Source organism: Lycorma delicatula, chromosome 11 (genome assembly GCF_047948215.1).
Source record: "Lycorma delicatula isolate Av1 chromosome 11, ASM4794821v1, whole genome shotgun sequence".
NCBI classification, from domain to species: Eukaryota; Metazoa; Arthropoda; class Insecta; order Hemiptera; family Fulgoridae; genus Lycorma; species Lycorma delicatula.
Window position 1 is genome coordinate 76,017,819 of NC_134465.1, and position 16,456 is coordinate 76,034,274.

At 29.2% G+C, this 16,456-nt stretch overlaps 1 protein-coding gene across 2 annotated transcripts; it reads left to right on the forward strand.

The window, feature by feature from the left end:
* Positions 1-1,925: 1,925 nt before the first annotated feature.
* Positions 1,926-11,394, forward strand: LOC142332291 (exostosin-3-like). Of its 2 annotated transcripts, none has more exons than XM_075378637.1 (4): positions 1,926-2,269; positions 5,627-5,751; positions 7,571-7,675; positions 11,016-11,394. In XM_075378637.1, the coding sequence occupies exons 2-4, from the start codon at positions 5,695-5,697 to the stop codon at positions 11,118-11,120; spliced, it is 267 nt and encodes an 88-aa protein (XP_075234752.1). In that variant the 5' UTR covers positions 1,926-2,269; positions 5,627-5,694; the 3' UTR covers positions 11,121-11,394. The 2 variants fall into 2 exon arrangements, with proteins under 2 accessions (XP_075234752.1, XP_075234753.1); XM_075378638.1 differs by lacking the exon at positions 1,926-2,269 and adding an exon at positions 2,643-3,369.
* The last annotated feature ends 5,062 nt before the right edge of the window (positions 11,395-16,456 follow it).

Consider the following 16,456-nt stretch of genomic DNA (forward strand, 5'->3'; position numbering starts at 1 on the left):
ATTAATGGTATATATGTTATTCATTACGGCTTACACAATGTTTCAGAATTTTTTTGTCTGTAAATTTTCCATATATAATGAGTGTAGAGGGAAAGAAATTGTAATATTATTAATAAATTAGAACTGTTAGATGAGTATTATATTTGTAGATTTAAAAATAAATCTTAATTTGAATGTTGAATTTACAGGCAGACTAAGGGGAAGACTGTAAAATCTATGACCATGATAAAAGATCTGGTTACACTGTTTAATAAATGTCAATAGTTTAACATAGTTGTACGTGAACTTTTGATAAAGTAATGTGGCTATTCTATTTTTTTAAATACCTTATTTTATTGACTCATAGACTTAATAGTTCTTTTCTATGAAAGAACTGTTGATGCAAGGAACAAATCAGCTGATTTGAAAGTCGAAAGTTCTAAGGTTCATATCCTAGTGAAGGCAGTTACTTTAATACAGATTTGAATACTACTACATCATGGATAGTGGTGTTCTTTGGTCCTCCGTTAAAGCCACTACTGGCTAGGAACAGAGGGGGTGGTGTAGTGACCGGACACGCCAAGAGGCGGGATCTCTTCTCCCCTCAGGGGGGAATCGAGATGGTGTTCTTTGGTGGTTGGGTTTCAGTTAATATCACATAATCACACATAACAAGAAAGGTCGACCTGAGACTGTACAAGGCTACACTTCATTTACATTCATACATATCATCCTCTGAAGTAATACCTTATGGTGGATCCAGAGTCTAAACAGAAAAGAAAAATTTGTTGAGGTACTTCCAAAACATGTTCTACACTTATCAACAATTTATTATTAATATAAGAATTTCTTTTTTAATTTTTTCTGGTTAAGTTATTAAACGTCTTATACAAATCAATGGTAACAATAATAATAATAATGTGTTCAATAAAATTAAGTCTATTTTTTATTATTTACTTCTTAATTTGTTAATTGTCTTTTGTTAACAAAACATTTTAATTTTATATTTTAACTTTATCTCCATTGTAATATTTGTCAGTATCAATTATATAATTTTTATTTTATTTTTATATTAGGTACATAATAAATATACTGGAGAAGACTTTGATGAAGATTTACGTTCAGTTTTAAGAAGATCCGGCTGTAAAAATGAGAAAATAGCTTTTATATTGGATGAATCTAACGTTCTTGAATCTGGCTTCCTTGAAAGAATGAATACATTACTTGCTAATGGTGAAGTACCTGGATTATTTGAAGGTAAATTTCTTTTGCTTAAAATATTTTTTTAATACCTTTTTTATTGTTAGGATCATTTAAACAAATATTTTATTCTTCTTTTTTAATAAGTATCTTGAAGAAATAATGTGAGTCATATATTGTCATATAACTCATATTACATAAACTGTTATATGTTATGTTGTGGACCCATGCTGTAATATTTGGAAGATCCATGTACCTTACTACTAGTTACCTGTTTATTAATTTCTTCTATTCATATTATAGAATAATGTTTGTCTTTGTAATATATACAATATTGTTATAAATATTTAGGTTTTGTTTGATGAATAAACAAATGCATAGATTTACCAGATTTGCTGTACTTACTGCATATAATGGAGGTTGTGGCACAGGCTAAGAAGCTCTCTCAACAGCATAAGGTGCATTAATACTGGTTTTTTTATACTTATTAAATTATTTACTTAAATTTGTGTTTTCTGGAATGCCATGGTTGTGTGTGAAATAAGAAATTTATTTAATAATTATTTTGTTTTAAAGGTGATGAGTATACTACTTTGATGACACAGTGCAAAGAAGGTGCTCAACGTGAAGGTTTAATGTTGGATTCAAATGAAGAATTGTATAAATGGTTTACCGGCCAAGTTATGAAAAATTTACATGTCGTGTTCACTATGAATCCATCTTTAGCACTGTTTAACAGTGTTTAATGATATTTGAAGAAAAATAATAAAATGTGAAATTGGGTGCCACCTAACCCACTTGTTGATAGGAATGCTGAAAGAAAATTATGCAGCCCAAAAAAGGTTTATGCCTGTTTTCATGCATAATTTTTGCAATCCACTTAAACAATTTCAGCCGTACCTCAAGTGTTATAAAACGATTTGAAAAGATGAGGTGTCATTTTGTTCACAGTAAAAGACTAAACATTTTATCTAATAAAACGTAATTTGAAAAAGTAATTTTTATGGAATTAGTAATGATTAGAAAAAATTTAATGGCCATCAGAATTGTCATTGAATGTTGTAAATGCAACATATGGAAATTTTCAAAGGTAAAATGCTCAGATTTATTTATTTTGTAGGTGTTGGTTGGCTACATGCAACCAAATTTCATTAAAATATCTCAATCCATTCATTAAGTACATATTTTTTACTGAAAAAAACCAAGAATGATGGACAGAGAAAAATGAAACAAGATAGGGCATTTGTCCATGTGAATTTTTTTGTTCATTTTGATGTTCTGAATCAGTCTTTAGTTTGGGCAACACCTACCAAGATATTTTGTAAAACTATCACTGGAGGTGGAAAAAAAAATTGCTACCATGATGACCCCTTGTCCAATTGTGTTGAAAATTAGACAGAGATGAAATACATATAGTCAAATAATTTTTCCAAATTTCAACTTTTTTGATCAGCAGGTTTTCAAGATATAGGATAGAGGTTCTTTAGAAATAATGTTGGGTATCCCCACCCTAAAATCCAGTTGACTAAAAATTTTGGAATTTTAACTAACATAATAAGTACTTTCATCATACTAAAGCTTTATTTTTTATGACCGCTACACAAAAGTAAAAAAATTCAAAATTATAAAAATTAACCCTTCGCTTCATTAATTTTATCCAAAATTGTATATTATTATCCTGACCTCCATAGGAAAAGACACCTGCCTTGTGATAATCCCAGTCACCACTCAACCCCTTGCGTTCCTAGCCCTGATAGTCCTTACCAGAGGTCGTCTTTTAGACCCTCTAAACCGGATAACACATCATAGTCATCAGTTTGGCAGATCATTACTTGATTGAATTTTTACTAAAAATACTATTCTCATACTAACAAAATAAGTGTTGATGACAACAACGACAATTTTGTCCTACAATTCAATTTACTCAAAGTAAATTGACTACGAAGTCCTCTTGATTTACTCAAAAAAAAAAAAGAAACTAATCTCAAATTTAATATGCTTCTAATGAAAATATTCCCTATCTCTCTCTATTGTGGTTCACTTTCAGGAGCAAAGTCAATGCCTACAACACAGCTCCAACACCAAGTTCTCCACGCATCCATTCTCATCGTAACAGCGAATATCTCAGCTAACTGTGGTTCGATACTAAAATAAATACTTGGTTCGATACTTGGTGAAGTAAGCACCCAGGTGAGCCGTTAGCTACCTGTATTGCTATTCTATGTATACATTCATAACAGCATCAGACCTCAGCCATCCCCTGCAGGGCTTAGAATCTCAAGAGCCAGTAACTATCTTCCATTCCCTTTTGGTTTTCTAAATAACATGCAGATTTACACCAACATTGATCTTTGCAAGCTCTTTAACTACTTACGTTCAGCTTCATACCTGGAGTAAACATATAAGACATGATGCACATCATCAGTGGCCCTACATTCTGGACCACAAACCTGAATTAATCAAACCAAATCTGGCCAACCTGTCTCAAAAAGCACCATGTACAGAAAGAAACTATGTAATATGCTGATTGGGGGAAATCCACCTAACAACCTATGTACTTCTCACATCAGGAAAAATACCATGCCTGTAATTGTCATCGCACGATTTAGTTCATATGACCTACCGTAAATGGAAGGTAGTCAGTCTATTTCTTTTCTGCGCCCAGAGGTATGTTGGCCTACTGTCTTGGCATCGTAGTGTAGGATGCCTCATATATAGCTGTTTTTAAGCCATTTTCAATGAATTGAGTCAGTCTAGAGATATTAATCAAAATACAGAACAACATGTAAGTATATGCATATCTGGAACTTTTTATGGTTTACTTTTTGTTTTTTGACTCGTGGTCATGAAACATCGACATTTACAAAACATAAGATTGAAATTTTGGATCAATTTATTTACTTTCAGTTTATAGTTAGTTGTGGTGGTTTACATAGGAAAATAAAAACCATGATGAAATTATAATCGTTTTTATTCAACAAAAAGTTGGTAATTTTTGCTTTCACATATATATATTACTTATAAATAATAGAAAGAAGTTAAATAAAGTATTACCAAAAGGTATACAATTCTTGATTCCTTCACAAGGCAGGAAGCTGTATTCATTTATAATTTAATTATTCCACAACAACTGGAATAGAATCTTTGAAAATAATAGGATAATAGTGAGAATTAAAAGCCATTAATTGAAACTATTTTTAATGGTTTGGGGTCCGTGTAGATCTCCAAATTTAAACAATTCTTATGGGTGTATTACCTATTTAGAAAAAATTAAGTTCACCCACAAGCTATTTTTTCTTTTTTTTTTAAGAACTGATGTGATTTTAAACAACATTTTAAGAGTATAATAAAATTATGATTCAGATTTGGTTTGTTTTCTGATGAGTTAAATTACTCTGATAATTTTTGAACAGTGATCTTTGCTGTTTTAAAAAACAAGTTATTTAGAGTAATGTATAATATTGGTTCATTTTAAATGAGAGGTTGATTAGATAATGAGTAATATTAAAATGAAGATAAATAATATATCAAAGAAAGGAGGATAAAATAAGATGATTTTAAGACTTATTTCAAACCAAAGCAGAATTTCTGCGTTAATTATATTTTCATCTATGTTGTAATTGTTTATCCACATTTCATCGCCTGTTATGTTTTTTAAGATTTTACCCTCATTTGACCTATATGACAGCTCCTATCTGATAATGATGGGTTTTTCTTTCTGTACTTTAATCATTGTTTAAATTGTATAAAAACACAACGCATGTTCTGTTTTTTCTTTTACAAATTCACTTTTTTTCACAATTTAAAACTTTTTACAACTACTTTTTTATTACAATCATCATAAATTGATGTTAATGGCCATCAAGTTTATTCATTGTCCTTGATGGTAATAAATTTGTGTTCATATGTCCTTGTAACAGTTTTGAAAGTTAATGTAGAAAGTTTTTCCCAATAAAAAACAGAAAAATGGCATAATGTTAATAATAGTTTTTTTTAATACTCTTTAATTTTTCATCAAGAAAATTTTCACAAAAATACAAAAAATCATCTTATTAAGCCATTATAGAATATTAAGAAAAATCAGTAGTTTAATTCAGGTCATGGGAGAAGTTTTTAATAACTCTTTTATTAGTGCCATAAAATATATGAACTTTTTTGTTGTATTGAGGTACTTTTTCTTATTCTAATGTTTGTTTAAACAGTACACAACATAATGAAACAAAAATAAGAAAAACAATTTTATATACTTATTTAAGAAGTTAAAGATGTAGTATAATTTGTCGATAAAAATATAATTAATTAATATAATTAGTATTTTTTCTTCAAATTAAAAACTTGGCCCAGTAATTTTTCTTTCGTTGTAAAAGATTGTTTTGGGAGATTTGGATCACATTGGATTGTATTTTAATAGATTTTAAATAATTACGGATTTTATTTGATTAAATAGCGTATGGAGAGAACAGAGAGATAGAGTTGTTGGATTTCCAGGCAGATTCCATGCTTTGGATTTGAATCATGGTGGTTGGTTGTACAGTTCTAACTATTCTTGTGAATTGTCTATGGTACTTACAGGTAAAGTGTATAATATGTATTTAATAATTTAAAAAAGTAAGTTTGGGCACATTTTATAATCTTAGTATAGAAAATATTTGAGGATTGTGTGGTAATTAAATATTCTTTTCATGAGAAGATGGTTGATGAAACTTCAGTTACCTTGTAAATAGCCATGCTAGTTATATTTTAACACTAAGTTTTTTTTTTGAATTCAGCTTTTATTTTTTGCTTTATTACTTGTATGTCACGTACACTATTTGATTTTTTAACATGTTAATTGAAGCATTTTAATGAAAAAAAATCAGTAAGACACTTTTTACCACCTTTTTTGAAGATGTCATTCTTGAATTATGCTCAATTCAAATGTGATTTTTTATGATACTGTAAGGAGAAACGTTGACTTTCCTTTATCTGCAGTATTTGTTTTTGAGTTGACATATCATGACATATCTTTTAAGTGCTGAAATTTTTAGTTTTTTGGATGTGTAAATATTTTTTGTAGATCAGAGGTTTTTTTAGTAAAATTTTAGATTTGAATTAGTTGATACTTATTCAAAAGGAAACAAAATAAAATAATAAAAAGTTGTTCTTTTTGCACAGAACTGCACAAGAATTTTTTTTTTTTTGTAACTGTTTCTGTTAATTTTATTTAGTTTTTGTTTTAAGTAGACAAATTGTCCTCGATAATATTGTATGAAAGATTTTAATAACTTTATGAATGTTATGTTCTACCCTTTTGTATAATAATAAGACTAAAATTGTTTATATGTTAAATCTTTCTTTTAAATTTAAAGGTTTTCTTTGCAAACTACCTTGAAAAATAGTTTGTTTGATTTTTTCGTTTAGAATTTTTGTATATCTGTTATTATATTGATGTTAATATGTTGATTAGGGGTTAAAAAACCTCTGATCCCATTTTTAATTAACTTTCTTAATTGGAAAGGCTAATTATTGTTGTAGAATGATAGTGTATATATATGGGTTATAAAAAAAAAAGGTAAATGATTTTTTTATTTTTATCTCAATGCAGTCCCAGTTTCAAATTTTCACAGCTATTTTATAATATAATGATGATTAAAATATATTTTTCATTAAATATTGATTAGTTTTTTCTGAAATTCAAGGTCAAAAGTTAAAGGTGATGGTGACTTGAAATAAAGATTCATGTAAACATAGGCATATTGTGTATCACATGAAAGAGCATCAGATAAGCTTTAAATAAGTCCAAATTGATCATTCTAACTTAATAAATAACATGATTATCTCAACCTAATACTACTACCACAAGTTAAAATTCGCCATTTTCCATCAAATTTGAAGAGCTGTGAAAATGATACAGTTTTTGTTAGATTTGACATTCAGTATTTTCTCATTAAAAAAAAATTTTTATGAAAATCCCAGTTGGTCAGGTTGCGAATGGCTATCCACATTGTTGATTTGACGTTTGTTCATTAATCCTTCATCGAAGAGCTATAGATTAATTTTTATCTCAAATAGCTAAATATCAAACTTAATTATAAAGTATTGTCATTTTAAATAAATATAGCTTAGAAATAAACACCATATTTTTATATTATTAAATAAATAAAGCAAAAGTTACTAACAGATTTATAAAATAAAATTTATGTATTCTGGACAAAATTAGATATAACTAACAGAAAAATGCACGATACCACAACAGGAACTGCAAACATTTTCCCTTTGTTTCTAGTTTTATTCTTGGTAAAGTCAGTTTGATTTTATAGAAATATTTTAAATAACTTTTGCAGTAGATTGAATTAATTTGTAATTCAGTCTAGATTAAACTATGTAAAATAATGTTTTAACTTTTTTGTAGGTTACATCTAGGTGGACGTTCCGTTGTCCTGGTTGCCCTGTATCATTGTCTGAAGATGATACTCATTTCCAGGAAAGGCACAAATGTATAAATTTTTTTACTCAGGTATTAAATTTATTCATTTCTAAATTGCATATATTTGTTCTATCCGTCTGAAATTTTACAGTTACTTTTTCTCCTTAAGTGGATCTGTGAGGAAAATTAATTGATAGATAATTTACTTTCTATTGAATGATTTTTCAGGGGCTATTTTTTAAATGACTTTTCATTTAAATCTGACATCAAGGATGCAGATATAAATTAGTTTATCAGTAAAATTTTAAAAAGCTCATCCTAGTTTCTTTTTGATAACACTTTTAATTAAACAAATCCCATTGCCCTTATTGAACCCATGCAGGGTTGTAGATATAAGGTGTTGATTGATTCATCATCTTGTTTGTTTTATAAGATTTTTTGAAATCAGTTGTTCCCACCCTCACAACTATTTATGTAAGTAACATTTAAACAGTATTTTTTTTTTGGAAGTATCTTTTTAAGGAAATATAAAACTCTTGTAACAGTGTATTTATGTATATATGTATATCAGGTTTTCTAAAACGTATTGAGCCGTTGAAGGCCAAAGTTGAGAATACATTTATTATTGGAAAATAACATTATGAGACCACATATGGACCATTTTTTTTTTTTTTTGGTGACTGCAATTTTCTACCATTTTTCCCTTAACACCGTAATTCCGTCGTTAGAGAACTTCATTGATTTCTGCTCAAAAAATTGTGACTTATGGTTTTACAGGCCTGTTTTGAAGTTAACTTAACACCATTCGGGGAGTTCTGCAGATACCGAAAATAAGTGATAATTTGACAGTGCCATTTCCAGGCCATATGGTGGATGCATTAAAACTTCTCTCTATTTCTGACAACCTGTTAAAGATGTATGCGGTCTGGTGTATGGTCAGCATGGTGTACTACACCCTTTCTATTGACCAGTTCAGGCCATTTCTTTTGAATTGCTAGGTGCAATTGTTGACAGTTCATGTCTGAGTCTATCGTTCTGCCTAGTGGTAGCAGCTCATGATGCACGATGACCTTCCAATCCCACAAAATGGACATCATAACCTTCCTGAGCAACACTGTGGGCTTTGTTACAGACTGTGATGCATCTTCTAGCTTTGACCATGATCTTTTTTGAAAGTGTTGTCGTAGGTTATCCACTTTTCATCACTCATGATCAATCGCTTCAGAAATTGCTCAATTTTATTATGTTTCACTATAGGTTCACAGGTAGAAATTCAGTCGAGTAAGTTTTTCTGAGTCAGATCATTGGTACCCAATTGTTGACCATCTTTTTGTAGCCAGCTTCACACAAATGATTCAACACTGTTTGGTGATGGATGTTAAGGTCATTGGCGATGTCCTGACTGCTTACATGCCAGTCTTCCTCGACTTCTGCCAGAATACACTAAACCTATCTCATGTGCAAAATGTTCAATACTTTTTAAACTACCTATTACATATATATATATATATATATATATATATATATATATATATATATATATATATATATATTCAAAATGTATGTATCAAAGATTATAAAAAAACTATTAATTTTAAATCATTTTAATTTTTTTTTGTCATCAGTCATTCTATTGGTTTGATGTGTTTCTTCATTCCTTTTTCTTCTGTGCTTCTCCTTCAGCTAAACATTTCTTCTGCATCCTGCTTCCTCAAATATCCATTTCATATAAACTAATTTTTGCCTTCGTTTACTATTTTTAATCCTCTAATTTTCCTTCCAGAACCAAGTTCACTAACCCTGGCTGAACATACTGATAAGTTTATGTGGATAATCGTATTGATGAGCATATCTGAATGCTTATGACCTGTCATCCTTGGCTTTTTTATAAGTTGTTTGTGATAATGAATGATTTGATAAAAAAAATTCAAGAAAACTGGCCCTTCACCGTGTCAATAATCTGATTTTCCACGATCTGTAATTTACAAATTTTTGACTGTAAAATTGGACTGTAAGAAATTTTGTGCTGAAAATGTTAACTGATGCACACGCGTGCGCGCGCACACACACACACAAGGAAAACGATCTTTCTGCAACACATGAATTTTTGTGACGTTATGAAAATGAAAGTGATGAACTGTTTGATTGCATTGTTAAAGTGGACATGAAATCGAGATTTCTTATTTAAATGTCAAAAAAAGCAGCAGTCAATGCGATGGCAGTAATCATCTCTTAGATCAAAGAAGTTCAAAAAAGAACATTTGGTAAAAGTAGCTTATGACTATTGTTTTTAGCACAAAAAGTGTGGCTTGCTGGTCGAATTTAGCGATTGCAGAACTACTGTGAATTTCGATATATATAACAAAAAATTAAAAAATCTTAGAAACACTATACAAAACAAACAATGTCATGCATACTGCATGATTTATGTTTGCACGACAGTGACTGGTCATACAACAAATCAGACAGTGAGGCGATTGGAAAAATTTTGTTGAAAAATCTTTGACCATCCACCATATAGCCCTGATTTATCTCCTAGTGATTGTTTTTTTTTCATCTTAAACAGTGGCTTGCATCTTAACAACGATAACAAATTGAAAAACGGTGTTATTATGTGGTTAAGTCACTAGTGGCAGAGTTTTTTGAAGGAAGAGAGAAGAAGCTAGTGAAACGCTTAGAAAAATTTGTTGATGTTGAAGGCAGCTATGTGTAGAAAAGTAGTAAATAAATGTAGTTTTTACGTAAAAGTAATGAAGTTTATATTTTTAAGTTTACTTTGATTTCTACCACTTTGTAATTATTAAGTAATAGTTAAGAGTCTAGATAGTGTCGTGAATAGCAGTTCCAATAAATCACATTTGCATAATAGTTTGATAATTACAATATTAGAATTTAAGATAATCTAATCATTCGTGTTTGAAATAACTAAGCCGTTGTTTCACAACAAAGTTTGACAACTAAGCAAGTACTACCATTGTTTATACATTCTGTTGTAGTTAGATTTTTATTAATTTTTTAAACCGTATTGCAATTATTTTTTAATTGTAATTGAGACCGCTTAATTTCAATAATATCTGATCACCGCAACAATAATCAGAATAAATTTTGGCTGGTAGGCATCTTATCACAGACCATTTTTCATTATCTCTCCCTAACCATTGTATTACTTGTTTGGTATCTTATCTACGTATCCTGGTCTCAACCAAATGTATTCTCTTAAAAGATTTTTATGTAGTGTCTTGATCAATTTTAGTTTATGATACATACAAAATTCAGAAAGCCTAGTTCCTCTTCATTTCTTTTACCTAGCCCATAATACTCGACTATCTTCCTCGTCTATTACAATATTCCAGTCCCACATATTATTATATTTTGATTTCCAGAATTTCGATACAGTATACTAATTTATTAATTTAAGCTTTTTTTTCAGGTATTTGGATACACACCTTTACTTAATACTCAGTTCAGAGCTGATTCAATATTATTCAAAACTCGAATACCTCATGATAAACAAAAATGTTTTAAATTTATTTAAGAAAGAAAAATAAATTATTTGCATGATTTTTAATAGAGATTATTAACAAATAATTATAATAAATAAATAAGATAATGTTTTTAGTAATCAAAATTGTATTAAGACTGTAAATGCAATTAATTGTATTAGATTAGTTTTTTATTTTTATTAGAACATTCTGTTTTTGATGGTAAACTACTATTTACTAATCAAATCATCCTCGTGCCGTACTGTCCTGCCATTTTTATTAAATGTAACTATGTAACTAAAATACATAATAATTAGTGTCGGCTTATATGCAATATTTTTATTAATGTGTGTACATTTGGCTTGTTTGTTTATTTGCATTGTCTGCAGTGGTAAGAGATTATGATAGAATGCTTTTATAAGAATTTTGATGTTAGCAAAGAATAATTTAAGTTAGGGAAGAATTGTGTAGTGTAGATATCCTTAATATAAGAAATTCATCTAATCCTAATGTGTTCATTGCTATGCTTTATATTTTCTAGGCTAGATAATCTTTTAATAAATTATGTGTACGTGTATGGGGTGCATGTATGTTTGTGTATATTTGGTTATTTTTACAGAGTAAATTTATATGTAATTTTATGCCTGTATGTGTCTACTGACATGTACAGGCACATACATTTTGCCTTAGGCAGATGTGTACATCAGAAAATTGGTCAACAGGGTCCAGAGTTATAAGACCACATACGGGCCAACATACATATGCACTAATGTCTTGACAAAAATAAAATTTTAGACTTGGAAGCGTCGGAATAAAAACATTTTTTGCAGATTATTTACAATTTATTAAAATTATATTTTTGTTTTTATCTACTTAAGGCACAAATCTTATAAGACCAATTTTTTAGATTTTTTTACTGATTTGTGTACTTTACTGGATATATCACTGCATCTGGGGAAGTAAAAATAAATAAATTGTATTAATAAATGATTTCGTATGAAAAAGAAAATAACCTTACAGAAAGTGTAACCACACTTGCCATATGCATTTTCTCTTGCAAAACTTCATTTTTTTTTTTTTTTTATAATGCACATAGTAATGTATTACTAAAAACTATAGGGTTAAATTTTTCTTTCAGTCAAAATTATTTAAAAAGTGTTTAAAAAATTAAAGTTGCAATTATAAAAATAAAGATAGGTCATCACGACATATGAAAATAAATCTTGTTCATTTTACATCAACTTAAAAAATTTTTTAAAAATAAATAAATAAAAGTTAAATATGTCTCAATTTTTTTTTACTGTACAGTTTATTATATAATAGCCTAATAAAAAACTTCCATAATTTAATCAACACAAATTTCTGTTACAAAAACACAGTATTTGTAATTTGTGCAAAAGAAAATTCAAGTTACCTTGATAACTAAATTTATAACTATGTATTAATTTTTTGAGTTCATACACAAAATTTTCTGTTTTTCTAATCGTATTATATATATATATATATATATATATATATATATATATATATATATATATATATATATATATATATATATATATATATATATATACACTACGAAACATTGTTATCTACACAATGTTCTAAAAGCAGATAAAATTTTTTTTTTCTGAAATGCAATATAAATTATTAAAAATTTACTGAGACAAAAATGTATATTTATATATTAACAAATATTACCAAGCTTTCTTTTTTTGTTAAAAAAGAATTACATAAAATGTACATAAAAAATTTATATAATATATACATAATATTTACAGAAATGTGAAAAATTTGTGAGAGAAAAATGCATGCAACAAAAGTAAATGAACCATTATCATCCAAGTTTTCAGTTATAATTTATTATAACATAAAAATTTATAAATAGTTCAATTTAATGTTTTTACAATTAAAAATATTTAATTGAAAAATGAAGTCATCTGATTGAGAAATAGTTAATATTTGAAAACTCATAGAAAAAAGTACAAAATGTACTAGAAAAATACTTCACTATAATGTAATAGAAGTCATTCAGAGTGCCATATTATAACAATAAAGTATTCAGACTTGCTGGCTATTAATAAAGCTAATGCAAACAAAATATATACTAGATTGTTTAGAAACCACATCATCTGAGCATAGCAATGGACATGTCAATTTAAAATAAATAGAAGTTTTAAACTGATATAACAGATTAATCAAAATAATAAATAACTGTATAAATCCTAAAGTAGACTTTATTTATTTGAATAAAAAAAAAAAGCTGAAAAACTGAAAGCTTTCATTTTGCTTTCCTGAAATATATAGGGTTGGCAAGAAAGTAATTTCGGTTTAGTAGTATGAAATAAAACTCAGTTATTTTTATTCAAAGAGTGAATTTTAATCATTTATTTATTTTCTATTTTGTCCAATAACCATTTGTCATCTTTCTGGCGAATATCGTGATTCCTGCGTCCATAGAACTTTTGGTGCTATCACAAAAAACTGGACCTAGTGTGATTTCAGGTCATCATCATTAGTGAAAGTTTTTAAAGAGTTTACAGTCAAAGAGTTTTCCAAACTTGTAAATAAATGGTAATCCAATAGTACAAGATCTGGGCCATATGGAGGATAAAAAATCATTTCCTGACCAAACTCCAATATATGTCCAAGAGTTATCAAAACTTTGTGAGACCTTGTTGCTCATGATTCTTTGCAATATGCCAATTCTAGTCGTTTTTCTTTGATTGCTTCCTCCAGTTTCATTAGTTGTTAACAATAAACATGTGAATTGATTGTTTGGTTACTTGGAAGAATCTCAAAATATACAGCAGCTTAATAATCCTCGAATTGACAGCTTGATCCTTTTTCATGCAGTTCAGCTTTTCATTGTGCTGGTTCATCATGATTGTTTTTGATCTTTCTTATCACTTTTCTTCATCAGTAATGATTCGTTGTGTTAAGTGAATTTCTTTCAATTCTGTAAAAACCAAATATTGAGCTTCTTGATGAGTTCAAGACATTTGATGTGATTTTCAATCGTGAGCAAATACTTTAACCCCTCTGCAATCTCTTCCTCAATTATATGATGATTTTATTCAATTAGAGCTTTGATTTCGTCTTCATTGATTTCAGTAGGTTGACCAGAACATCGAACATATTTGAGTGAAAATCTCCAGAACAGAATTCTTTAAACCAATTCTGACACATGTGTTCTGTTAGTTAATCATCACCATAGACTACACATGTCTCTTTGTGACTTTAGCAGCTTTCTTCCCTTTATGGATATAAAAAAGTAAAATATATCAAATATGTTAGTTTTTGCATTCCATTTTAAAATTGACCACAAACTATTAAGATGCTAGCAAAATTATGCACTATTTGTTTCTAAAATATGCTAAAAGTGACAGCTATCAAATACCAAAAGAACAAATCATAACACTTATAGAATTACTTCAAAACAAATATAAAGTTCTGTGAAAACCGAAATTACTTTCTTGCCGACTTATGTTGGCAAAAAAGTTGTTAAGTTTTACATTAAGAAGAAAATTACTTAATTTTTTTTTTTTTAGTGGAATTGATGGTTGTAGTTATTGGTAATGACTAAGAAATGCATCCAGCATACTGATTAAATATTCATAACATTATTTAATTTTTTGTTATATGAAAACATTTAAAAGATCAGCTTGCTATTTTTATTTTATATTCCTTTACCTTTCATGATGTTCAGTGAGATGTTCCAGGTGTTCTGGAACCATTTGATTGTACAGTTATGCAGTTTACTACCTTACCCAATTGACCTTTTTAATTCTTTAGTAAACAAAGACTGTTGTTACAGTAAAACAGTAACAGTGGTATAGATTAAATTCTATGAGGAGTGTTCAAGTCAATCCAGGACATTTTTTTTACAGGTTTAAAATCTAGTCCTGGGGTGGAGGTAGAATATGTAGTAAGAACTGGCAACTGTGTCCTTTTATTGGTAGGCGGCACTTATTTTGCGCACCAGTCCAAAGACCGTTACTCAATATGGCGGACAACAGTGTGAATATGTACACTGAATAACATGTGGTAATAAAGTTTTTAGTTAAGGAGGGCATAAGATCATATGAAATATACTGAAGATTTATGTCTTCTGTAAATTTACATAATAATGGCAAATAATTACATAATTTACATAATAATGTTAATATATAAAGTATGAAGCGAACACTCAGCTGCAGTGAGATATTTGAATGGTGGAAGTACTTCAAAGATAGCCATACACCTGTTGCTGATGTTCCCGGTTGTGGTGGATCCCAGCCCACTGTAGTAATGACTGCTCTGGCATTCCAAGGAATGCCTGGGAACATTTAGAGCATTGAACAGCTTCTTATTGACATTCTTTGCATATTCTGTCATGAAATTGTAAAGGTGTAAACATTTTCATTAGGAACAGTGACTACAATAATTCATGACCACTTGTTATTCTAAAAAGTGAGTGCACGCTAGGTTCCAAAACACCTTTCTACTTTTGACCATCACAGAAGAGTGCAGATCCACCACAAAGAAATTTTTAACAATTGCGTGAGCAAGTAAGGAGGTGGAAAGTAAAGTGTCTTCTTGAACAACATGGGATTGATTATCCATGTGGATTTTTTACCCCGTGGTATCACTATCAACATTGAATATTACTGTCGTGTTTTGTATGATCCAAATAAGAATCTATGGAAGAAATGGCCTGGTTTGATTACAAAGGAGGTTCTGTTTCTGCAGGACAATACAAGACCTCATATCGCCATCTCAAAGTGTAAACATTTCATGAAAATTAGCTGGTAATTATTACCACATCCCCTTATAGTTCGGATTTAGCACCAAATGATTTCCACCTATTTGGATCCCTAAAAGAATTCCTTCGAGGTGAACATTTCCCCAGTGATGAAGTGACACAGGAGCTGCCCTAGAATGGTTCAGTTGTATTGACAGATGTTTCTATGCTGAAGCCTGTCAGGCATTAGTTAAATGCTTGGAAAAATATATATGACTGTAACAGGGGATTATGTGGAAAATGCAGATTCCACAACTTAAAATTTGTTTTTTATGCAAAGCCCAGATTGACTTGAATGTCCTCTTAAAAGGTAGCTAAAAATATATGTGTATCGCATTATTATAAATACCAACAGCATTTGGAATTGTGTAGCAACAATTGTTATAATACATAAAAGCATCTGATGTGCATTATATATTATGTAAAGTTGTTAAATTTAATTATTATCTGGACTTTTTAGGTTGAATGTACAGGTACAAATCGTAGAGCTAAAAAATTATGGTTTTATCCAAAACTATATGAGGTACATTACTGTATTTACTCACTTATGATGTGCACCTTTTTTTTTTCTTAAAAATCAACAAAATTTGTGGGTGTGTGTGTGGT